The sequence below is a fragment of the Carettochelys insculpta genome, chromosome 2 (genome assembly GCF_033958435.1).
Source record: "Carettochelys insculpta isolate YL-2023 chromosome 2, ASM3395843v1, whole genome shotgun sequence".
NCBI classification, from domain to species: Eukaryota; Metazoa; Chordata; order Testudines; family Carettochelyidae; genus Carettochelys; species Carettochelys insculpta.
In genome coordinates, this window is record NC_134138.1 from 101,851,899 (window position 1) to 101,877,811 (window position 25,913).

A 25,913-nucleotide genomic window follows, 5' to 3' on the forward strand; every position below is an offset into this window, starting at 1 on the left:
AAGTACTGAAGGAACTGACCAGGGGCCATGCACAACTTGACCTGCTGCTCACAAACAGGGAAGAACTAGTAGAAGAAATAAAAGTGGGAGGAAACCTGGGCTGCAGAGACCATGAGATCGTAGATGTCAGGATCCAGACAAAAGGCAGAAAGGTGAGCAGTAACATACAGACCCTTGATTTCAGAAGAGCAGAGAGAAGGGATGAGCAGGATCCCTTGAGAAATGAAGATGAAGGGGAAAAGAGTTGAAGACAACTGGCAGTATTTTAAGGGAATCTTACTGAAGGAACAGACCATCCTGCTGCATAGTAAGAAATGCAAACATGGTAGTCAACCAGCTTGGCTTAACGGGGAAATCCTTAGTCAGCTTAAATTAAAAAAGGATGCACACAAGAAATGGAAACGTGGACAGTTGACTAAGGAGGAGTATAAACATACAGCTGGAGAGTGTCGGGCAGTAATCAGGAAAGCAAGAACACAATTGGAACGGTACCTGGCAAGGGACGTGAAAGGTAACAGGAAGGGTTTCTACAGGCATGTTAACAACAAGAGGGTTATCAGGGAAGGTGTGGGACCATTACTGGATGAGGGAGGTAACCTAGTGACAGATGGTACAGGAAAAGTTCAAGTACTCAATGCTTTTTTTTGCCTCAGTCTTCATGAACAAAGTCAACTTCCACATGGCAGTCCTAGCCAATGAAGTATGGGAAGGTGGAGGACAGCCATCTGTAGGGAAGGAACAAGTTCTGAGCTATCTAGAAAAACTAGATGTTCACAAGTCCATGGGTGTGGATTTAAGGCACTTGAAGGTACTAAGGGAATTGGCAGAGGTCATTGCTGACCCTTTGGCCATTATCCTGAAGACACTTGGCAATCAGGAGAGATCCTGGATGATTGGAAAAAGGCAAATGTAGTGTCCATCTTTGAAAAGGGAAAGAAGGACAGTCCAGGGAACTATAGACCGGTCAGCTGTACCTCAATCCCTGGGAAAACAATGGAGGGAATCCTCAAGGAATCCATTTTGGAGACTTGGAAGAGGGGAAAGTGATCAGAAGTAGCCAACATGGATTCACCAGGGGCAAGTCCTTCCTGACCAATCTGATTAGCTTCTACGATGAGGTGACAAGCTCTGTGGACATGGGGAAGTCAGTAGGGCTACGTCTACATGTGCACGCTACATCGAAATAGTCTAGTTCAATGAATAACGTCTACACGTTCTCCAGGGCTGGCAACGTCGACGTTGAACGTCGACGTTGGGCAGCACCACATCGAAATAGGTGCTGCGAGAGAACGTCTACACGCCAAAGTAGCACACATCGAAATAAGGGTGCCAGGAACAGCTGCAGACAGGGTCACAGGGCGGACTCAACAGCAAGCAGCTCCCTTAAAGGGCCCCTCCCAGACACAGTTGCACTTACAACACAAGATCCACAAAGCCGACAACTGGTTGCAGACCCTGTGCATGCAGCATGGATCCCCAGCTGCGGCAGCAGCAGCCAGAAGCCCTGGGCTAAGGGCTGCTGCACACAATGACCATAGAACCCCTCAGGGGCTGGAGACAGAGCATCTGTCAACCCCTCAGCTGATGGCCGCCATGGCAGACCCCGCTATTTCGATGGTGCGGGACGCAGATCGTCTACACGTGCCCTACTTTGACGTTCAACTTCAAAGTAGGGTGCTATTCCCATCCCCTCATGGGGTTAGCGACTTCGAAGTCTCGCCACCTAACGTCGATTTCAACTTCGAAATAGCGCCCAACACGTGTAGCCGTGATGGGTGCTATTTCGAAGTTGGCGCCGCTACTTTGAAGTAGAGTGCACGTGTAGACACGGCCTAGATGTGATATACCTTGACTTCAGCAAGGCTTTTGATATGGTCTCCCACAACATTGTCGTCCATAAGTTAAGGAAATATGGATTGGATCTTTGGACTATAAGATGGATAGAAAGCTGGCTTGAGGGTTGGGCCCAACGGGTAGTGGTCAGTGGCTCAATATGTGGATGGCGGCTAGTTTCAAGCAGAGTGCCACAAGGCTCAGTTCTAGGGCTGGTGTTGTTCAACATCGTTATTAATGACCTGGATGAAGGACTGGATTGCACCCTCAGCAAGTTTGCGGATGACACAAAACTAGGGGGAGAGGTAGATATGTTGGAGGGTAGAGAGACAATCCAGAGTGACCTGGATAAATTGGAGGACTGGGCCAAAAGAAATCTGATGTGGTTCAACAAGGAGAAGTGTAGAGTCCTGCACCTGGGGCGGAAGAATCCCAAGCATTGTTACAGGCTGGGGACCAACTGGCTCAGCAGCAGTATGATGGAAAGGGACCTAGGAGTTATGGTGGATGAAAGGCTGGATGTGAGTAAACAGTGTGCCCTTGTAGCCAAGAAGGCTAATGGCATACTAGGGTGCATTAGGAGGCGGATTTCAAGCAGATCTAGAGAAGTAGTTATTCCCCTCTATTTGGCATTGGTGAGGCCACATCTGGAATATTGTGTCCAGTTTTGGGCCCCCCAGTATAAAAAGGATGTGGATTTGCTGGAGCAGGTTCAGCGGAGGACAACAAAAATGATTAAGGTGCTGAAGCACAAGACCTAAGAGGATAGGCTGAGGGATTTGGGCTTGTTTAGTTTACAGAAGAGAAGATTTAGAGGTGATTTAATAGCAGCCTTCAACTTCCTGAAGGGAGCTCTAAAGAGGAGGGTGAGAAACTGTTCTTAGTGGTGTCAGATGGAAGAACAAAGAGTAATGGTCTAAAGTTGAAGAGAGAGATGTGTAGGTTAGATATTAGGAAAAACTACTTCACCAAGAGGGTGGTGAAGCATTGGAATGCGTTGCCTAGAGACATGGTGGATTCTCCATCCCTTGAGGTTTTTAAGTCCCAGCTGGACAAGGTCCTGGCTGTGATGACTTAGTGGGGGTTGATCCTGTTTGAAGCACGGGTCTGGACTAGATGACCTCGTGAGGTCCCTTTCCAGCCCTGTGATTCTGTGATTGTGTGATTCTGTTTACAGATGACACTGAAGTCACATATTTGCCATCACTACATGTGAAGATATCACATTTCCCTACTATAGAGAATGGAATGAAAAATCTGTTTCAGGCCTTTCCCCCATCTCTGTGCATGTATAGATGGAGAATCTGCTATTCCGCTATAATATTATGTTTGGGATCCAAGTATTATGAACCTATGACAAAGAGCCCCATATGTAGAGTGATTTTTTTTTTAATCTGTGTCAGGAGAGAAGGACAATGTTAGAAAATGATCACATAAGTTAAAACCCAGCCAGACCACTGTAATTCTCTTTCTAAGTACCGTATAGGCATTTGGACTACCTGTCACAGTGATATCCACAGAAATTCTAACCTATTTGAGATCCATGGAAAACAGGGCAATTTATTTAAAAGAAAGTTTCTATTAAGTGTTATTATTAATATTATTCATTTGCCATGCACACTGAGAGCATTATATGGTGATAATTGATTATTTCACCTTTCCTGCTATCTATTTTTTATTTACACTTATTAGAGGTGATTTTGCCACTGTGTAGTGGCTCTGTAATGTACAATGCAGCAATCCTGACATGAAAAATAAAACATGTATCTCACTTGAAGAGGTGAGGTACGCATATTCTCTCTCTCTCTTTCTCAATACATATTAACAACAGATTCAAAATAGCTGTTCCCTAGCATGTAAAAACAAGTCTAAATGGATGAGTTGTCATAGATTTACTTCTGAACTTTATCTTCACTAAACTCTCTCTGCCATGCCAATGCTTTCCAACTGTGTTGTGAGCATCTGTCTTATAAAATTTGGTTTATAGCATCCGGTTATAAAATTAGCAGAACTATGAATATTAGTGTTAATTCCAACTCCCATTGGCCTACAATGCATCCTCATGGTACACTTTTTGACTGTATAATGGTGAGGGTCAAATTCTTGATCTCACTTTAATCAATTTGCACCAGAAGCAAAAAGCAGCCATAAAACCAGCTTAATTGGCATCTTGATGATTTCCTGAGACTGAAGGGCATCCCAAGGTTGTGCAGGACTCAGGGGTAGAGCAGGCTAAAATTCTTCAGATAAATCTTTTTCATCAAAAATGGCAGACTCAACAATGCCAAAATAGTTCAATAAATCATTTCAGGTTCACCATATTGTGTGTGTAAAAAGAACTGAAACCCTTTCCTTGAAATATTTGGTTTCAACTTTTGCATTTTTATTTTTTGATTCAAAATGACTTTTCCTCTTGAAATTTACATTAGTTTCAGTAATTAAATACATTTAAAAGCTGCTGAAAATGGAAATGAAACTTTCTTCATTTTTTCAATTTTCTGAAATTTTCAAAAAAGATTGTTTCTGAGTTGACATTTTCAGTTTTTCAGAATTAGAGCTATACCAAAAAGGCCGTGTCTACACGTGCCCCAAACTTCGAAATGGTCATGCAAATGGCCATTTTGAAGTTTACTAATGAAGTGCTGAAATGCATATTCAGCGCTTCATTAGCATGCGGGCGGCAGCGGCGCTTCGAAATTGACACGCCTTGCTGCCGCGTGTCGCGTCCAGACGGGGCTCCTTTTTGAAAGGACGCCACCTTCTTCGAAGTCCCCTTATTCCCATGAGCTCATGGGAATAAGGAGACTTCGAAGTAGGCGGGGCCATTTTGAAAAGGAGCCCCGTCTGGATGCGCCGCGCGGCGGCAAGGCGCGTCAATTTCGAAGCGCCGCTGCCGCCCGCATGCTAATGAAGTGCTGAATATGCATTTCAGCGCTTCATTAGTAAACTTCAAAATGGCCATTTGCATGGCCATTTCGAAGTTTGGGGCACGTGTAGACGTAGCCAAAGTGAGTTATTTACATTGCTCCACATAGGAGGTGTGGTTAGAGAGAAACAAACAAACAAACCAAACATAAATAGCTAGGGGGTGATGATACTATCGTCATCCCTGGGTACTGGAATCATACCTTGAAAAACCACTGGTATAAATTAGAATGTTTTGTGTCTATTGTAATTTACACAAGAGATCAGATTCACCACTATTGGTGGGGAGAGGAGTGGGGGCAGAGAGAGAGAGAGATTTTTCTTGATCCATTTAGGAAGTTTAGATGACTACTTCAACAATATATATTCCAAGAAGGAAAATTGATATTGACTAAAGAAGTGAATTGGCTGGAAATGTATATATCTTAAAATTTTGGGTGGGAGATTGTGGCCACCTCTACATGACTGGCTTTTCCTGGCAAAGCTGGGCTTTCGCTGGAAAAAAAGACATGGAACATCTATACACCAAGGCTACATCTACACTAGCACACTACATCGAAGTAGCCTATTTCAAAATAAGAACATCGAAATAGGCTACTTCAATGCGTATCATCTACATGTCCTCCAGGGCTGGTGCTGTCATCATTCAACATTGAAGTAGTGACGGGAAACATTGAAAGGAGCTGCCTGGGAAGGAAGTGCAGAGCATCCACACACACAAGCACTCTCCGTCGAAATAAGGGGCCAGCAAAGCCTGCGGACGGGGTCACAGCCTGGACTAGCCCTTCTGGGACAAGAGCAAGCTGCTCCCTTAAAGGGCCCCTGCCAAACACACTTGGCCTGCACAATACATGAGGTCCACAGAGCTGACAGCCGGTTGCAGAACCCGTGCACACAGCATGGACCCCCAGCTGCAGCAGCAGCAGCCAGAAGCCCTGGCCTAAGGGCTGCTGCACGTGACAACCATAGAGCCCTGCAGGGGCTGGACAGAGCATCTCTCAATCCTTTAGCTGATAGCCGCTATGGAGGACCCTGCTATTTCAATGTAGCGGGACGCGGATCATCAACATATGCCCTAATTCGACGTTGAACATCAAAGTAGGGCGCTATTCCCATCTTTAGATAGGTTTCAACAGAAGTTTTGCTGGGAAATCCCTTCCAACAGCAACTTCTGTCAACAGAGGCTTCTCGTGCAGACAGACACGGCCTGTGTTGATAAGATTAGACACAGCTAAACCTTGACATTTAAGAAAAATGTGGGATGTGTTAAGAAAAGCAGGGTTCTATCATAAGGTAATAAGAATTACTGAATTTTGATACAGCTTTGGCAAAACCCTGCCAAACTAATTTCAAATGCAATTGATAATAAGGATAATAAGGTATTAAAAGATTAAATCACACTGAAATAATTATTCAGATTTGAGTGTGGAAAGAGTACTTGTACATAAGCATTTTTTTAACATTTAAAAACATTCATTTTTTCCTTTTGCTCTATGCATATATGTTGCAATTTATGTAATACATTAACAGTAGATCTTTGGCACCTCAGACTGCACAGTGATGGTGTTAATAACTAGAAAATCTCAGGCTTGGCAAGGAACTGAATGTCAGTGCTGGGCAAGACTGACTTATTGCAAAGATGACAGGTACAGCATGTCTCTAGGGATAACATGGCAGCCATGAAACAGTTGATGAACTCTGCTGACCAAGTATGCAGCAGCTCTGGCTGGGGAAAAGGGGAAAAAATGAAACAGAAAAGACAGGAAATACCATAAAATAAAAAGTAGTATTTATTTATGGGAGATGGAAAGTTTCAAATGATGAAAAGTCAAAAACTTTTCATTAGTGCTTCTGCTGTTATAGTACCCTCACTACATAATGTTGTACAGTAAAATGACAGCAATTTGTATAACAAGTCTCTGCTCCAGACAGCTTGCAGGCTAAAGAGACAAATGAAACCAGAGCAGTACAGCACAGTACAAACTAGCATAGTACAGCATGGTACAAAGGCATAAGGGGATATGGTCATTATACCTGGGAAGTGAGATCTTTGAGATAACTACTGTAATTTGAGCCTTCCACATTTTTTCAAAGATTTGATCAGTAGTACACCAAAGCTATGTCTACACTAGAGAGTTTTGTAGACAAAACTGAGGTTTTGTCAACAAAACTTGTGGAGCATCTCCACAAAAAATGCATTTTATCGACAAAACTGTCAATAAAAAAAAGCTGTGCAGATGCTCCGTGGGGCCCTTTTGTCAACAGAGTGGATCAAAAGATTGATCTGCTTTTATGTGTGGACACGATCCATTGACAGAAGTTTTGTCAGAACATCTCTTCTGGCAGTAACTTTTGTAGACAGATGCTTCTAGTGTGGATGTAGCCTGAAAGTGTAGTTGTTGAATTGTTATGACAGTAATTATAACATTTGGGCAGATTATGGTTAGCTCAGAGAGAGCAATAATTAAGAATGCTATGTCAAGGAGTCATTGTTAGTCAATTGAAAACTGCATAATGCCTTCTCTCATTTACACAGAGAAGTAAAGAGTGGAGCCAGGGGCAGACTCTCCTTTTCCTCTGTGTTGTTGTTTGTTCATTGCTAAACTATCTCTCCCTTCCTAGCAAATAATGTGTTAAGCCAAGAACCTCAATATGTTTGTCTAATGACAGTAAAGCACCAGGAGCTGTCAGATGAACATGAATGACCTCTTCCAATATTCTGTCCCCAGCCCAGTAACACAGAGTAAGACAGGAGTTCTTCCACTGGAAACAGAATTTCTGTTCCACTCAGTGCCAGCTCTGATGGCAGCTGCATGAATTTGACATAGGCATATGGCAAGTTTCCCGTTGTGATTCAAATTAGATTGGGCTCAGAAGTATGCTAGTCCATGAATAAATGAATGGCTGCCTTAAGGAAGAACATAAGATAAGGAAATACCCGTTACCTCCTTTGAGAAGTCATTGTGTATGAGAAAAGAACCAACATCTCTCAGCACAGGTCACCTTACAGCATGAAGAGGCTGCTTATATAGATTTGCTTCTTCCAAAAAAACTCAGACAATCCCAAGTGATGTGGAAGGAGAAATGAATGCTTTTTCCTATGTAATGCAAAAACAGTGAAACATTTTAACAAACTGAAATTGAACAAAAATAAAAAGATTTATTCAATCTTTCATGCAGGTACTCAATAGACCGAAACACAGACCTGGAGAGATATTTCAATATTGATGCCAACAGTGGAGTCATAACAACTGCCAAATCTTTGGATAGAGAAACTAATGCTGTTCATAACATCACTGTCTTGGCTATGGAGAGCCGTAAGTTACAATTTAAGGGCTTTACACACAGAAGGAACAAAAGTTTCAGTTTCAATTAAAATAATTGGTTGATGTCATTGAATAAAAAAACCCATGAAAATTCAAATCTATATGTATGGTCTTACTTAGATTATGTGATGAAGGCTGTGTTATAAATAAGGGTAGGTAGATAGATAAATAGATAGATAAAACCCCTGCTCTGTCTCATATCTTCTGCAGTCATTTAGACCTGTCTCGTTGCAGACAGGTGTTTTATTCATTAAGCCACATGTCTTCTCAGTGAATGAACTGGATGCAAGGCAAGGTGGGGAAAGAAGTGGATTTATTGCTAATTTCCATAACTGCTTCAACTGAGGGATGTAATTCAGGTCTGATAGGAATTATACCATGCCTGCAAATAAGGTTGCTAAACTTCCTATAGCTTGATTCTTTCTTACCAGGAAGGAAATTGCAGGGGGATTCACTTGAGTGGGTAGATTATCCTTGTCTTATGCATCCTACAGTTACAGGGAAACCACACATTCTGTCATGGGCTCCCAGAGCCTAACCAACTGAATTTCTGAGGGGAATTAAGTGTACACATGTGTCTCATATCCATTCCAACTATGCCCCACCCTAGCTGAATAGTTCTGTGCTGACTGGCTGTGAGCCCACAGGAAGTGGCAGAGGTTTTATGTCCCCTCACTCCTGCCCCTCCAGGGACTTTTTTTTCCTGAGGTTTATACACTGAAATTAGAATTTTACTCCTCTAGGGAAATATGGTCCTGCTGAACTAAATGGCAAAACTTCCCTTATCAGAAAAAAGGCCACTTTTTCTCCCCTTGAGTTTCTTTGTCATTATATATCTAGGGAATATTTTAATTGAATTTACCCATGAAAAGTGCAAATGAAAAGCATATTGATCCAAAAAATCACTTGTAAAGAGTCTTTGTTTCTTTGTTTTACACAGAGAACCCAGTGCAGATTGGGAGAGGATATGTGGCCATCACTATCCTTGACATCAATGACAATGCCCCTGAGTTCGCCATGGACTACGAGACCACTGTCTGTGAAAATGCTCAGCCTGGCCAGGTGCAGATCAATACTTCTAGGTGTTTATTCATATTGGCTGGAATGTAATTTATTTGGAAACTATGCCAGCTTTAAGATAACAAACCATCAGCTTATTGTGAAACAAGTGACACTGGAATTTCCATGCAGCATAAACAAACCCTAAAAATGCCACCGTACTGACTATGGTGAAAGAGCTGCAGAAAAAAAAAACGAGCACAAGCACATCTAATCCTTACATGGCAAAGTGATGCTTAGCAGGCTTGGTTTCATACAGGGATGAACACCCTTAACTCCCACTGATCTCTTTAGTAAGTGAGATGCTCAGTGGTTCACATGTTAGAATCCTAGATCCTCTAGTACAGTAGACCCTTGAGATAGGGACACTCAAGTTTCACGTATCTCAGGTTAATGCGACTCTGAGTGGTGGGGTAACTGCCAAGTGCTGCTGCCTGGCTGCCTGCTCCCCTCTGCTGCCCTGGTCAGTTCCCGAATCCTGTCAATGGCAGCAGCTGAGAGCCTGACTTTCAGCTATCACCCTGACAGGAGCAGGGAAACCTGACAAAAGCAGGGAGGAAGAGTTAGGCTGCCATCCCAACAGGAGTGATTCCCACTCCTGCCGGGGTGGCAGCCTGACTCTCAGCTGCTGTCCTGCTCCTGTCAGGGGCAGCAGAGCCAAGAATCAGGCTGCCATCCCTGAGAGGAGCAGGGAAACTGACCAGTGCATCAGCTCTGGTCAGTTTCCCCTGTCATGTGAGCAGCTGGCAACCCAGAGCCAGGCTCTCGACTGTCCACCATTCACAGGAGACAGGAAACTAGAAGCCAATCCCCACATAGGTTGGGGGTCTACTCTACTCTTTAAATTTCAGTGGGATGGTATCAGTTTGGCTGTATAAGGAAAAAAGATCCTTAGGGACACATTGCCCCCTATGAGGGTTATTTTATGTTGCAGTCTAGACAGAGAGAAAGCCTTGCTAGGCTATATACTATCAAAACAAAAAAGCAGTAAAGTAGCACTTTAAAGACTAACAAAATAATTTATTAGGTAAGCTTTTGTGGGACAGACCCACTTCTTCAGACCTGGCCTGAAGAAATAAATAAATAAACAAAATAAATTATTTTGTTAGTCTTTAAAGTGCTACTTTACTGCTTTTTTGTTTTGACAGTCTATACAGGTTAGCCCTCTCCAGGCCTGATCATCAGAGGTTCTGAACACCTTTTTCTCCTATTGGCTATGACTGAAGTTGGCTGTCCTTGGTCCCTCTGAAAATCAGACCCACAGAGATCTATTCAAATTGCTCTAGCACTCATTCGCTGGAAGATTGAAGGCAGAAATTAGAAGCACCCTTCCCCACCCTGAATGTGATGGTCCTCTGCATAGAGGATTTCCACCTCTGTGCCTTATGCCTCTTTCACAGAAGGCATCACTATTCTGACCATTCTTCAAAATTACAACAGAAAATAGCATAATTAGACATATTTGCTCAAGAGAAACTGGGACCTGGAACAGCAGGGGTCTTGCAAGCCATGAGCATTAAGATGGACTGCCCAAATTGCATACAAGTATCTGCCAACTCTGTCACTGGTTTTAATCAATTAATCCAGATACTCACAAACTGCAAAAAAAACAATGTCATGAGCCTCTCCTGTTACATGTTGTCTGGTTTGTTATGGTGCAGCAAATGTCAATTAAAATAATACTAAAACTAAACTATGTTTTATTCATCCTAAATGAACTAAAAAATCTGGAGTTTTATTTTACACCTGTGGTTTAGAGACAACATATGACATTAATTTTACCCACAAATAAACGAGTGGCTTGTCATTCTCTTCCTACTGACATATTATATCCACTTTTACTTTCACATATAAGGTGTCCCCTTTCCAACACCATAAAACTCTTATTCCTTACTTAATCGAGTGAAGATGTATTAGATCTTAACTTATCATGGGATGAATGTTGTCCATATAGTGTCTCAGAAAAGTGCAGTTTGAGGTAGGGGAAGGAAAGGAAAAGAATTCAGTTTGCACCATTTTCTCTGGGGTGTCTAAAATTGCTTGTGAGGTTGAAATATTAGAAGAAGGTGTTAGAGGGCAGAAAACAAGTCAGTGGCAGAAGGTGCATAATATGCAATTTATCATGTGATCATGAGTACAGCCTACATAGGCTACGTCTACACTAGAAGCATCAGTTGAAAAAAGTCTGTTGACATAAAAGAAGACTGAAACAGCAATCCACTCAGTCAACAGAGAGCAGTCAGACTGCCCTGCCCTCTCTTGACAGAATGGCTGACCAGAAGTTCTGCAAACAGAGCTGCCTGGTGAACTGGAAGCCCTCTGTTGACAAAATTGTCGACACTGCACTTTTGTCGACAGAACTCTGTTGACAGAGTGTTATTCCTCAAAGATTAGAGGGATAACACTGTTGAGGCAAATGCTGGGTTTTGTTGAGACTGTCAACAAAACACTTTATATGTGTAGGTGCTCCCTGAGTTTTGCTGACAGAAGGCCACTTGTGTTGACAAAACTCTGTAGCGTGGACATGACCATACAGTATATATGTATATACTTCTTATGTAAAATATAAATCCTAATATAATTTCAAACTAACTTCGTCTTTTCAGGTAATCCAGAAAATCAGTGCTGTTGATAAAGATGACCCACCCAGTGGTCACCAGTTCTACTTCAGTTTGACAGCAGAAGCAGCAAATAACCACAATTTTACTTTGCAGGACAACAAAGGTAAGAACATAAATATGCTTGAGTGTCATATATATGCACTGATCACCACCCTTTTTTCAAACACGTAGTGATTATCAATTGTGTTAACTTCCCACACAGTGAGGACATTAATTAAAGAGCAATAAGCCCCCAAAGTAATTTTTATTAATAGATTATCTGTCTGGAGAAAGAAGCTGTTTAAATCATTTTGAGCCTTGAGCTAAACATAGGAACCTCAAATCTTTTTCTTTTTCCAAAGTGTCTGTTCATTTTTTCTGTGTCTATAGGTCTTTATCCAAATTAAAGCTTTCTTTGCAGTTAGCCACTGAAAAATGTCGGAAGCCTCATGTTTTGTTAATAGAACACAGGGCGTAAGGAAATGAACACTCAACATATAGCAAAATGAGCATTCCTTTTGGGGAAAAGCACCTTTTTAAAACAACATTAACACTTGAAGAACATTTTTGGAGGTAAAACAAAGCTAGCACTCCTGTAGCATCTTAAAGTCTAACAATCTTATTTGTTTGGTAAGGAGCTTTCATGAGAACAGCCGACTTCTTCAGATTCTGCAATATTATATATCTATATAGAGAAGGTGTTAGGGGGCAGAATGCAAGTCAGGTGGCAGAAGGTGCATGATATGCAATTTATCATGTGATCATGAGTACATAAGCTGTGTCTACACTAGAAGCATCTATGGAAAAAAAAAACTCTGTTGACATGCATTTACACATGAAAGAATTGAAAGAGCAATCCCCTCTGTCGATATATTATTATTATGTATAATATTGCAGAATCTGAAGAAGTGGGTCTTTCTCATGAAAGCTGACTACCCAATAAACAGGATTGTTAGACTTTAAGGTGCTACAGGACTGCTTGCTTTGCCATGTGTTGAGGGCTCATTCTCTCTCTATATATACACTATTGCAGAATGTAAAGAAGTGGGTATTTTCCACGGAAGCTCATTACCAAATAAATAAAATTGTTAGTCTTTAAGATGCTACAGGACTTCTTACTTTATTTTGAGAAGATACAGACTGACACAGCTACCCCTCTGAGACTGTTTTTAGAGGTGGAAGCTGAATGTTCATTTTTTAGGCTACCTACAGGATTTACACATAGGCTACAATTATACTACAGTGTTCTGTCAACAGAAGTCACTGTTGGAAGAGATTTCCTGGCAAAGCCTCTATCGACAGAGTGCGGCCAAATACAAAAGCCAACCAGAAGAGTGCTCTGCTATGTTGACAGAACAGCCAAACTGCCTGGCTGCTCTCTCGACAAAACAGGAACCCAGAAACACAGCAAACAGTGCTACCCATTGGTGTGGATGCCCTGTCTGTGTAGAGAGGCCACCTGGGGGTGTTTGCACAGCTGGTTCATTGACAGCAATCAGTTAAAGCGGCAGTATGCCTCATCGCAGAGAGGCAGAACCCTGTTGGGTAAAAGTGTTGGGTTTTGTTGATAGGCCATTGATAGGCTGTCGACAAAAGGCACTTTATGTGTAAACGTGTGGCGTTTTGTCAACAAAACCCCTGTGTTGACAAAACTTGCTAGTGTAACTGTAGCCATACAGTCTAGGATATATATCCCCAAAGATCTACACAAAGGTTCCTCATTAGCATTACATTCTCCCTGGTGAAAGGAGATGAAAACACAATCCTTATGATGTGCTCATTAATTGCTGCATATGTACAGCAGCTGGACATTGTCAGTTTGCATAACGTATGCTTAAGTTTAGGAATATAGGTGGCACTGTTGAAGTCAGTGTAACAATTAATCATGGGCACCATTTTGAGAAGCTCATTTGTGATGTTGAATAGCTAAAACAATTGTCATCGCCAGTTCAGTTTTAAACTTCTATACACAGGGAAAGCCTGCAAACATATGCAGACTCCCATTATATGGGCAGATTCTTGCATTATTTGTGCTCACACATAGGTTTTGATGCATGCAGACAAATCATTAGATATGTTGTTATCTAAATGTGCATTCATACACACGGATGTGTGTTTGTGGGTGTGGTTTCCATATTTTTTTATACTACTGTGCAGGGACCCAAGCAGTGTAAATGTGGATTTAAGAGGCTTATTTTTTCCTCTTCATGTGTGACTCTAACTTCCATTGTCATATCAGTACACATTTAGGGTGGGGAAATGGAGCCTCATAAAATGAGAAATGAAGTGCAAGTAGATATGTTGTATAACTACTTAGATAAACAAGTGAAGCTCAGACTTTTCTCTCATTTACAGTGCTCCCTTCTGCAAGCATGATTAAAGTGTGCAAGCCTCCCCAATATGAGACCCAGTCTTACTGGTAAAAGGAGGCCTAAATAGAATTTGTATGAGCTAGAATTGGAATCTTGAGCATATCATATCATTGCAGCTCCTTATAGTGGATGGCCAGAAACAGAAATAAATAAAATAATGTAAAACTTCAAGTCCATCCAACTGAAAAAAATTCACTTGTACGTATGAACTATTCCTCCAGAAACTGCATGTTTCTTACACTTATCTTTCTCTTCTTTTAGACAATACTGCATCAGTGCTAACCAGGAGAAATGGATTCCGGAGACAGGAACAGTCTGTTTTCTACTTACCTATATTCATTGTGGACAGTGGCTCGCCTTCGCTTAGTAGCACCAACACCCTCACTATCAGAGTATGTGACTGTGATGCTGATGGCATAGCCCAAACATGCAATGCAGAGGCTTACGTCTTGCCTGCAGGACTTAGCACGGGCGCACTCATAGCAATACTTGCTTGTGTCCTGACTTTACTAGGTATGTCTTTGGTGTTTTGTTCACTTTTCATCCAGAAAAAAAAAAAAACCAGTAGCAACAGCGAGCAACCCCCCATGCACACCTTGTTTATTGTTTATCCTCAGTTTTCTTTAGGCAAGAAAAGCGAATCTTCCCAAAACAGAGACATTTTATAGCATGGACCACACAAAGGCATTTTTGGTTCTCTGTGCCTTAAATATTGTCTGTTCTGGTATGGCTATGATCTGAAGAAGTGGGTCTATCCCACAAAATCTCATCACCTAATAAATTATTTTGTTAGTCTTTTAAGTGCTACTGGACTGCTTTTTTGTTTTTACAAAGACATTTAGTTTGGCTATTCAGATTAGGTAGGTTGTCTGAAAGTGAAGTTGCCAGAAAGCAATGATAGAGGGAATAATTTCAATGGTATCTAATACAATAGTTATAGACAGTACAGTAATCCCTCAATTTACACTGACTTTGCATCCTGGGCAACCTCCACGTAAATCAAATTTTGCATAAATTGGGAGAGTTGGAGAGATCCTTGGAATTCCCCTGGCTGGGGGAAAGGGTAGCTGGGGGAAGTGTGGGTGGGGCAGCCACGCGGCCCCTAGTTTCTCCCAGCTGGGCAACACACAGATGCTTGCAGCGCTGTTTCTCCCATCTGGGAGAAATCATGCCAAAAGCAGCTGTGTGCCCACTGGGCTCTTGCATCTGTGGGGAGCCAGGGGGTAGAAGTGGGTGGGGGAGGAGTTTCCATTTGCACTTAACTCGCATTAATGCAAGTTAAACGCAAATTGCAATTGCACTTCTCCAAGGTTTACTGTACAAGTGAAAAAAATGGATTTATGGAATTCTCTCTCTTGTAGAACATGACATAACATGCTAATCTATATGCAACATATTGTTTCTTTTAACGGTATAATTCACATATAACATTTATTCATTTGCAGAGAGCAAACATCACACAGCAAATGTCACATTAATTTTTGATGAGAATTAGCACATTTAAGTGAGTAGCAATTGAATGACATGCTTTTGTTATACCTGCAGCTCTTAGCACAGCTGAATTTTACAAACCATGGCAAAATGGAAGCTAGATAAGGGAAGAAGGAAAATTGATTTGGAAATTGTGAAATGACACTTGAAGCTTAGCTGGATCAGAATTTCTCACCTCCCTGTGGAGACTGAGGTGAAATTGACTGAGCAATGACAGGTTTAAAAATCCAAGACTGTATTCAAATCCAGTGTAGGATTCTGGTGCCATCTGGGTCCCCGTGTTGCTTCAGGCCTCAGCTGAGCACATGTTGGAGTGCTTTCCTGGGTCCAGTATGAGCTCTTTTGGTGAGCATATTATCCCAAAATGCACAGGGAGATTGCAATTTCCACAGTTTGGCATCATCGCCACAGAGGAAGCTAAAATACAGAAATAGATCAGGTCATTCCAAACAAAAAGCTTTTCCTGTAGTTTTCTCTACTACATGTACAACAGCTGGATCTAGCAATGTGCCTTTCTTGGTGCTGGCCGTTCTGAACTCTCAAGCTGTGGTCCACTGCAGGGATCCCTTTCCTTCCCTGCTGCAGGCTGCATAGTGGATGAACTGGACCTGTGGCGAGCCAGACACTCCTTCCCAAAGACTCCCTTGTGCATCCCTTCAGCATCACACCTACTGTGTGTACTCTGCCCAGCCCTCTAGGCAGGCTCAAAACTAACTGTTAATGGAATGAGAAAGTACCAGTGGTAAGATGAACCCAGTCGGTTTAGACCATTGTTATACACAGCAGGAAGATATTTGGATATTCCCCACCTTCAGGTGGGCAGGAATTTATGTGGGGACTGGGAGGGCAGAAGGGATGAGCGACCCTGCCTCCCCTTGCAGCGAGTCTTGTGGGGGCAATGGATGGACTTTGTGGCCAGGGGCTCACGAGGGCCTCAGGCTTGCACCCCGCTCCTGGAGGAGAGCTGCACACATGGATCCCAGGACCCTTCCAGATCTTACCGCCCCACGCCAGGTCTAGGTCCCCAGGCATTGGGCCTACCTTTTTTGAATATCTCCTTTATTGCCTCTGGCTGCCTGCTCATTCACCCTTATCCCAATGGAGGATTAGTACCTGGGTCAAACCCTACAGATGTGTGCTGGGGGAGTGGACCACAGCCCACCAAAATCTGTGCATGTCTGTGTCCCAGGACATATCTTATGCCCTGGTGCACCTGTTTCTAGTGTTTTAAGGCTGTGACATGCAAAGCAAGGAGCTTTTCAAATTTGTTTCTTACTCATTTTGCTGTTCTCAAATTGTTCTTTCAATACTTAAGAACAGTATGTGAGTTTAAAGGTGAAATAGAACCATATGGAAAAAAAAAGATAAAACGTCCTGATCATCTGCAGAACTAAAGAACGGTCCTCCCCTATTTCCAAACTTGAGTCAGTGATTAAGGACCAGATCCTGATCTGGTCTTGATTGGTTTTGCTTGGAGGTAGATGACAAATTAACCAAGTTTGCACAACTTGGAATCTGGTCCAAAATGCTACACAGAAATACCTATCACTTTGAGGCTGTTCACCAGCATTTAGTTGTTAATTGGGAAAGGAGATAGGCAGTCAGCAGATATGATGTAAATAATTTGTTCTGCAGCATATGTGGGAGATGGCTGTTGATGTAAGGTATCAAGACTGTGTTTGTGTATTTGATGTGAGGTGTCATTGATTGTATTTTATGGTCTTTCACAACTAGCCATCTGAAGATGCCCATAAAACTCACTTTTAATTGTCTTTATGGACAGTTGCATATCTGAGTATGTTACCCCTTTTTACCTACAAAGTCACATTTGTGTGCTTAGCAGCAAAGCAGCAGGTGCTTGTGAGACATGACTTTGAAGATGTAATCCTGTGTGAATGCCAGATGTATAGCCTCAGACTGGAGGGGCCAAAGGGATGAATTTTTTCCCCCAAATCTTACTAAAGAAGATTGCATTCCAAACTCTGTCCCACAAGAAAGTTGCAGTATTCAGTCAATTCCTTAGAAAAGCTGCACAAGTATCAAGTATCAATCAGGGCCGTTGTTTCCAATGAACAACATGGTTTTAATTTATGCTACAGAGAGCATCTGAAACGTACCATGCTGGGTGTCATTTACTTTATCCTACACACAATTCTTTTAAGTAGTAAGAGAGGAAATCTTTAACTCCTTTGAAAATTATATGGCAGTTTCATTCAATATACCTTGTTTTGCAGTGACCATCTCACAGATATAATAATTTTTATAATAAGCAATTAGCACTGTGTATAACTACAGTTTTATTATACACATACATTAAAGGTCACAAAATGAGTATTTTCTTATATAAGTTTTTTTCCAGAGCTCAGCAATTTCAATTTCATTGGAACAGTGGAGAGATAAAGTTAGTCTAGTTAGTAATGTGCTTCACCTACGTTTTGTTTCCATATGTTAGACTATAACCCACCATCAACACCTACTTTGCTATTCCATACTGAAAGCAGGTCTTTGCACTTCATTGTACACTGGGAGTGGGCAATTGGTAGCCCACGGGCCATATGCTGTTTGCCGGGCTTAGCCTCTGGCAGGGAGCCAAACAGCAACCCTGACAAACGGCATGTGGCTCCCCCAGCCATTCATTACCCACCTTTGTTACACATGATTCTATATGCTACATTGTATAATAGTACATTGGTTAAACTTTCAAAAGTAATTTAAAAATTAAAATAACATTATTTATTAGTTGTTCAGACTATTGCATCATGAGGGATCCTAATGAGATCAGAGAATCTTCGCAATTTAGGTACAAATACATATTCAGAAACAGCTCCAGACCTAAAACAGCTTACACTCTTAAGAGAAAAAAATGGACACAGAATGTTAAACTTATTCATTAAACGATTATGGCCTATATATATTTTTGAGTGGCTGATGTTTTGGGGTGGGTTAATAGTGGGTTACGCAACCTGAGACACCTTGAATGAGGGCTGAGTTTCAGACGATGCTTTGAACCCACCCTCTGAAAATCTTCCCTCCTAAAACCTTTCAGAGTGGTCATACAACCTTACCAGTCACTTCTGAAAATTTAAGCCAGATTGATTTACACAAGGTCACCCAGAAAGTCTGTGCAGATGTCCTCATTCCAGTCTGCTTTAACCACAAAATCAATCTAACCATGAAAGTGTTTGAATTAGAAGACTACCAAGGCACTTTAGCTTCAAGACTTATACTACATCCAAGGCATGAACTAATAGTTTACTAATTCAAAGCCTGATGTGTTTTTTGCTATATTAGATATCATGCTTATGAGACAGTTGTATGGCAGAGATGATCTTTGTTTATTAGCTGCATGCCATTTTTATAGCCCTGTTTGTGGTCCTCTCCTCTGGGCTGTCTGTTGGCTATTATTGCATGTTTACAATGACACAGCAATTTCCTTAAATTTGAAATGAAATTCTAGAACAAAAACAGAGACAGGGAGATGTGCTGGGTGACCACCTACTGAGATAAGCAAGAACTTCAAATTAACACACACTGAAAATGGTTTTGAGAGTCAGTGACTTAAACAGGAATATACTTGGCACTGGTCTGCTCACAGTTTTTGCATTGACTTGAACTCTTTATTTAGAGAGGGACTAAGGTAAATGGGTACAACCCTTACAGTGAAGTGATAGAAAGATTTATTATTATTATTGTTATTGGTATAGCTGATTTTGACAAATTTATCCAAACAAACTGTGCCGATATAAGTGCATTGAGATCTGTATAATTGCATCCACACAAGGACATTATCACATTTAACGCAATTGTTCTTCTTGACAAATTTAGTTAAATTGGTACATAACCTGAATGTAGTCCCTGCCATTAGTTGTTCTGGTTAATCATGGATTAGTTGTTTGTAACAGTTGTTATTATTAGCAGCTTTGCTCATTAAATATAACAACCAGTGATTTTGCCTGTCACTTTCTTGTTTGTGTGGTTGTTTGGAATTAGGACGTGTACCTAATGCTTGTACTACATTTTTATTTCTAATGTACAATATATACAATTAGCTTTTCAAGTCTGTCTGTCAGGCGGGTACTCTTTACTTTCTTGATCACTGTCTACGTGATGAACATTGGAAAGAACTAGAACATAATGGGAAAGACACTACTTTTAAAATCAGATCTGATTGCTTTAGGTACCACAGACATTTGATTTTGGTCTGTCATAATCGCTGGAGTTCCTACAATGCAGCTAAGGCTTGTTCATTTAGAGGTTGTTGTTCATAGCTGCTAGAATAGTTAGAAATTAATAATCTCTTCAAGCCATCTAAATGCCAAAATATTTAACCTTTTGAAACGCTTTGTATTTGTCTTGGCTTCAAGGAAGAATGGCACGTACAAGGCATACCACATAAAACATTCATTTTATCTTGATTTTTATTGTACCTCTAGGCAGGGATAGCTACTAAGTTTCATATTTTTCACTTATTAGCAGGTATTTAAATGTCAAAATGAAGTCTGCTCAGCATGACAGGAGTGTGAAAACACATTTACACTTTAGTAAAGGAAATGATTAGCTGACTGTTACATGGCAATAAAAATTGTCACACTGACGTGGTAAAAATATAAAAGAAGAACTAAAAGGTGGAGAGAACCCTTAGTTATATCTAGAGTGATCTTAAATAAGATTACAAATTTATCACTGATAGCAACGTAACTTGTGTTTCATTTAAAAATGTCACTTTACTAAGAAGTTAAGAGTGAAATTTAACCATTTTCTCCAGGATATATAAATATATAGTTATATAACTTTCATATCATTGAATCATAAAATCATAGGGCTAAAAGAAACCTCCGGAGTCATGTTCACCATAGCGCAATTTACAACAAAACATAAGTTCTGCTAAGATAAAAAAAGTTTGGAAAATATTCTAAATCCCTTTTAAATGCCAAAATCCCAACTGTTCGTACTGCTTAGGTAAGCCTAGCACAGAAGAGTTTGTCTCATACCAGTGACACCTCAATATAACATAAGTCTTGTGCCAATAGACATCATAGAAAATATATAGGCTGATGCAGCAATAATTCACAATCACATCTGGTAATAGGTGGATTATTAAATGTGTGCCCTGTAGCTACTGAAGGAAACACATTTTATTGCTTACTGTGTTTGTCAAAAAGAGAAACCTTTAGCAAAAAAACTTGTTTCAGTCTTACTGTCAGAAGGCACACAAGGTGCTCAAGAAGCTGGATTGTGCTGTAGGCCAATTTGACACTGGCCTGCAAAAGCTACAAAAGAAATATGGTGTCATACTTCTGAACAGAAAATGAGACTGAAGGCTTTGACTTGCTTAGGTGTTTTTGCCATCAGATCCACCTATTATGACCGATGTGTAGACTGTTATTTGCAGAAAGTACCGCCCAAAAATGTTCTTATGAAGGAAACAATCCTGCATTATGTACCACACCGATGTCACAAATGAGACTACCTGGGGACAGTTCATGTAGGTCAGGAGAAATCCCTAGGTTGTTATTGATATACTTAGTGCTTATAATATATATTTGGGTTAGCAGTGTCTAATTTATTTTTCATTATGTAATATCTTAGTTCAACTAACCTATTGTGCTGTTCCTTCCTGTCTGTTCTATAGATCCAGTTGTGCTTGTGTTTAAATTATAAAACCTTACGCTCGGTGTTTCATATTCTAAAACAAAAGATCAGTCCATGAAGAAGCATGGCATGCAAGAAATCAGCCCAAAGGAGAACTGAGTTCCTTTAAACCAAAATTGATCTAAATTAGCTTTCAGGAACTTCTCCCTTCAGGAAGTATGCATAGCATTCAGCTGACGTATGTGAGTGCTGTGGGGTGGAAAACATAACCCTGGATAATGTGTGTTTTACAAACATACATTCTTTGGTGCAATCAAATATAGCACCAAAGCACAATGCCATGAGATAGGGAGAAAGAGCCGCTATACCACTGAATATCTCGTGATATTTACAACCTTGAGCATACATTCCCCTCTCTCTGGGCAAATTACAGCTCCCACTAATCCCATCAAAGTTATTCAGATGCCTCCATATTAAAAGAATAATTTTAGGAGATAAGTAACATTCTATCTCAGACATGAATATAGTATTCATACTAGTCCTTTTGAATTATGTTTATGAATAATACCTCGTTGTTTACCAAAACCACATTTAAACTGTAAATGACTTCAATCATACACCTTGAGTAAAACTCCGCCTTGTTCTTTGGACAAGTCTAACAAATTAATCTTGTCTTTTAAGATGAAAAAAGCAAAAAGAAAAGTAAAATAAAGAAACCCAAAATATCAGAATTATTTGAATCATTACATTTTGGAGTTATTCTGATAAACCCAAATAGCCTCAACAATTCTCATCAGATATAATTCATGGACATCAACTATAGTACTTTGTACATTAAAGCAAAGTGCAGCCTAATATAGAGAATGCTTTTAATCCATGAACTCAAACAGGCATTATTAGGAATTACTTAACAACTCAGAGTTTCCCAGTCAAGTGAACCTATGGTGGCAAATTTTAATTCAGTCACTTCTCTAATGATGGTTGTTAAACTCCATGGTGGGCTTTATTTTATTTTATTTTATTTTTTATTTTATTTTAGTGCCTGCACTTTTACCACTTGAGCAATTAGGAGTTCAAGAATAAAAAAAAAATCTTATTTTACATTTTGTGTCTCTCAGAGTATAGTATTCAGACTGAACTGTTTCTGACGTTTATGTTTAGCAGATAGTGTGGGATAAAGCATTAAAGATGAAGACGTTAAGTCAGAATGACTGTGGAAATAGACTGAAATATCTAAAAGGTCTTTGTTTAAAAGCCATTTTGGAACCTGCAAGTGATTCAAAATCTAACTGCGTGATGTGGACATTATGTTCCCTGGCTGGATATAGAAGGGCTTTGTGTGGTATAAACTGAGGAACAGTTTCACTGCTGGGAAACATCTGCATGCAGGCTAAATTCAAACTTTAGCTTTACTAAAACTTGTGTATTTTGTGTTCCAGTGCTGGTTTTGCTGATTGTCACCATGAGACGGCGGAAAAAAGAGCCACTCATTTTTGATGAGGAGAGAGATATCAGGGAAAACATAGTCAGATATGATGATGAAGGAGGTGGAGAAGAAGACACAGAGGCTTTTGACATGGCTGCCTTGAGAAATCTAAACATCATCCGAGACACCAAGACCAGAAGGGATGTGACTCCCGAGATTCAGTTCTTGAGCAGACCAACTTTTAAAAGTATCCCAGATAATGTCATTTTTAGGGAATTTATCTGGGAGAGACTAAAAGAGGCTGATGTGGATCCCTGTGCTCCACCATATGATTCCTTGCAGACATATGCATTTGAGGGAAATGGCTCAGTGGCTGAGTCACTCAGCTCTTTAGATTCCATCAGTTCAAACTCTGATCAAAATTATGATTACCTCAGTGACTGGGGGCCTCGTTTTAAACGACTTGCGGATATGTATGGAACTGGACCCGACAGCTTGTACTCCTAGCCTTGGGAACTTTCTATGTAAATGCACTGAAGAAAAACAAAATAGTAAAAAAAACTCAACATCTGGACTAAGGCAAGTTGTACATATTTCTCCATTTTTAATCTTTTAGGTTTTTGGTTTTTTGTTTTGCCTTGGTGAAGCATATTTTCATTAGACTTGTCCTAGGAACTGCACTGACTACACAGATCCTGAGCATTTGATGGCATTTTTGATTAAATGAGATGCTCAGCCATATCCAAATGGATAGCAACTCAGATACCTGCAGAGGCAACTTCTAAGAGTATGTAGTGCACTGTGACTTCAATGAGCCAATGATAGCCTGTAGATGCCTTCACAGTTCTGCCATGTCTAGATTGTAAAGTTTGTAATAAGAGATAGGTAGAAGAGGGACCAAACACACAGTATACCATTCAACACAGTCTTACAATGTATTGTATTTTTCTGATACAAAATCTTTTGGCAAATTTTATTCACAGTGTTGCATGCCAGTTGGTAGCTCAAAAAACAAACAAACCAACAAACAAAAAGCAAAAAAAAACAGACAAAAAAGAAATTTAGCAGAATATTTTTGTTGGTGATTGTGATAGTCATGAGAGCCATTTAATCAGAAGTCTGTGTAAATTCTTACTTTATCAAAACAAACAAAAATAATTGCAAGCCATGCTAAGAAAACTTGCAGTATTTGCCATTAGCATACTGAAATAATTTACAGATCACATAAAATAAGAAATATGGAAAGGGATTCTTAAAGCTGAAAACAGTCTTGTGATGCCTGTGTAGGTATGCAAAAAGTTGCTGTCTATTTGTTATTTTTTATTATCTCTTCTGATTTGTACAGGAGAATTTATCGTTTTGGTTTTAATTTGACATATAGTGTTATATTTATTTGGGAGCTCCAGTCTCCACTAAATTCAGGTCCATTTTACTGCCTCATGGTATTAGACTTGTCAGAACATGCTGATTTTTCTCCAGCCTCAGATACAAGAAGGAAATGAAGCATGGAAATGGAGAAATTACAGTAAAGCAATTGAGCCTGCCATTCATCTCTCCAAAAGGAGCACAGCTACAAGGACACACAGTCATTCTTCTGAGCTACTACCATGTCTGAGACATTTGAATAAAATATTTGTACATTGCATTTTTGAAAGACGACGACTCAGTGGTAGTTGGGAGTGTCTTTAGCTGAAGATTTAGTTTTTTGAAGGTCACATGTCCCCTGTGCGTAGAAGACTTTAAAGACTGCTTTTTTCTCCCCTTGTCTTTTACTGTTAATGAATCACAGTAAAAGACAGTTGAAAATTTCTTGCATATGTTAAGCAATGTAATATTATAAACTCCAGAAGCCATCTTTAGAGCCTGACTCACGTAAGTATTTCCCCCAGAGGAATTCACTTCACAACACGTAATTTCTACAGATTCAGGAGTGCCAAAATAAAAGGACAATTGCAGTAGGTTAAAATACTGTACAATTTTTGAAATAGGGATTCTTAGAATAAGATTTTTTTAAATAATTCTGACAACATTTATACTTCATCTTTCATGAATTATTATTAGATAATAAAGCATATATTCAAGTAATTATATTTTTAATATTCTTTCCATATTTTTTTGTTTTGAAGAATATGTAGGTGATCTTATCTTGGAAACATTATCCATGTGTTAAATTCCAGTGACTTGACTTCCTAGGAATTCAGAGGCATGCATAAGCATTTAAGGGTCAGGGCCTAAGTATGCAGATAGTAGTTAGTCCATAGAAGATGATGATCACTCTGAAAATTCTTCTTTCTGACAAGAGAGCCCTTAAAGTGAAATCCTAGTGCATGGATTGCACCTGGGTGTTAGAAAAATATTCTTAAGGCTTTGTAACTCTTGCAACCCAGCATTATCAATTAACTGTGTGAAAGTGGCCTTCAGCCTCATTGAAAACATAATTTTGATTTTCTGCAACACAGTTACTTAATTTGGATAACATTTTTGTAGACAATCATTGTTTCATCATTGAGTAGATTTGCTTCTAGTTGTATTAAATCTGTTCCTCTCTATATATACATATATAGAGAAATAAATAGATGACTGATTTTGTAATGGAACTGAAAGATATTACCCATGCCTTTTAGTCACGTATGTAAGATTTTCAATAAAAGAAATTGAAAAAAAATGTATCTATTGCATGCAGTTCAATAAAATAAGGTGTTATTTAGTTGGTAAATCACCAAGGTGCTGAGAGAACACTTTTACAGTAATCTTTTTATTGGTGGGAAGATACAATACTTCATGCATTTGGATTATGAAGTCAAAAGTGCTGATTTTAGCACATATTACTCAAAGGAGGTTTCATTGTGATTTAAGTAAACAGCACAACTGCCTGATTTTTTTCCCTGGTTTAGATTTTATAAAAAACAAGTTCTAATCCTTTTTATCATAAAAATGTGTCAGCTGTGCTTTGCATTTGCTATGAGAAGAAATCTGTTTCACTTTATTTAATGCATTGAGAACGTTGCACATGTCCATTGCCATTACACAATTTGAAGATGATTCTGAGTCTCTGTTTTTGCCTGTGGGGTATAAAAATTTTGATATTTAAGAAGTCCCTAAAATTTGATGAAAGATGTTACTACAGCACATTGAATGCAATTAGTTTAAAAAAGTCGCTCCGCAGCATACGATAATTAGGTTTTCATAGGATTAAAATTCTTTATTTTAGGGGCCTTTGTTGCTTTGTGGCCTGATGTTGAAAGCATTATTCAAGGTGAAATGGCTGACTAAATATCACAAGAATGAC

General features: G+C 39.9%; 1 protein-coding gene across 1 annotated transcript in view; it reads left to right on the forward strand.

Moving 5' to 3' along the window:
* Positions 1-25,233, forward strand: part of LOC142008617 (cadherin-7) — a 106,865-nt gene extending 81,632 nt beyond the window's left edge. The window contains exons 7-11 of the mRNA XM_074985853.1: positions 7,939-8,075; positions 9,025-9,146; positions 11,750-11,867; positions 14,377-14,628; positions 22,638-25,233. Of these exons, the coding sequence (XP_074841954.1) occupies positions 7,939-8,075; positions 9,025-9,146; positions 11,750-11,867; positions 14,377-14,628; positions 22,638-23,131 (1,123 nt within the window). The 3' untranslated portion in view covers positions 23,132-25,233. The remainder of the gene's footprint in view (positions 1-7,938; positions 8,076-9,024; positions 9,147-11,749; positions 11,868-14,376; positions 14,629-22,637) is intronic.
* The last annotated feature ends 680 nt before the right edge of the window (positions 25,234-25,913 follow it).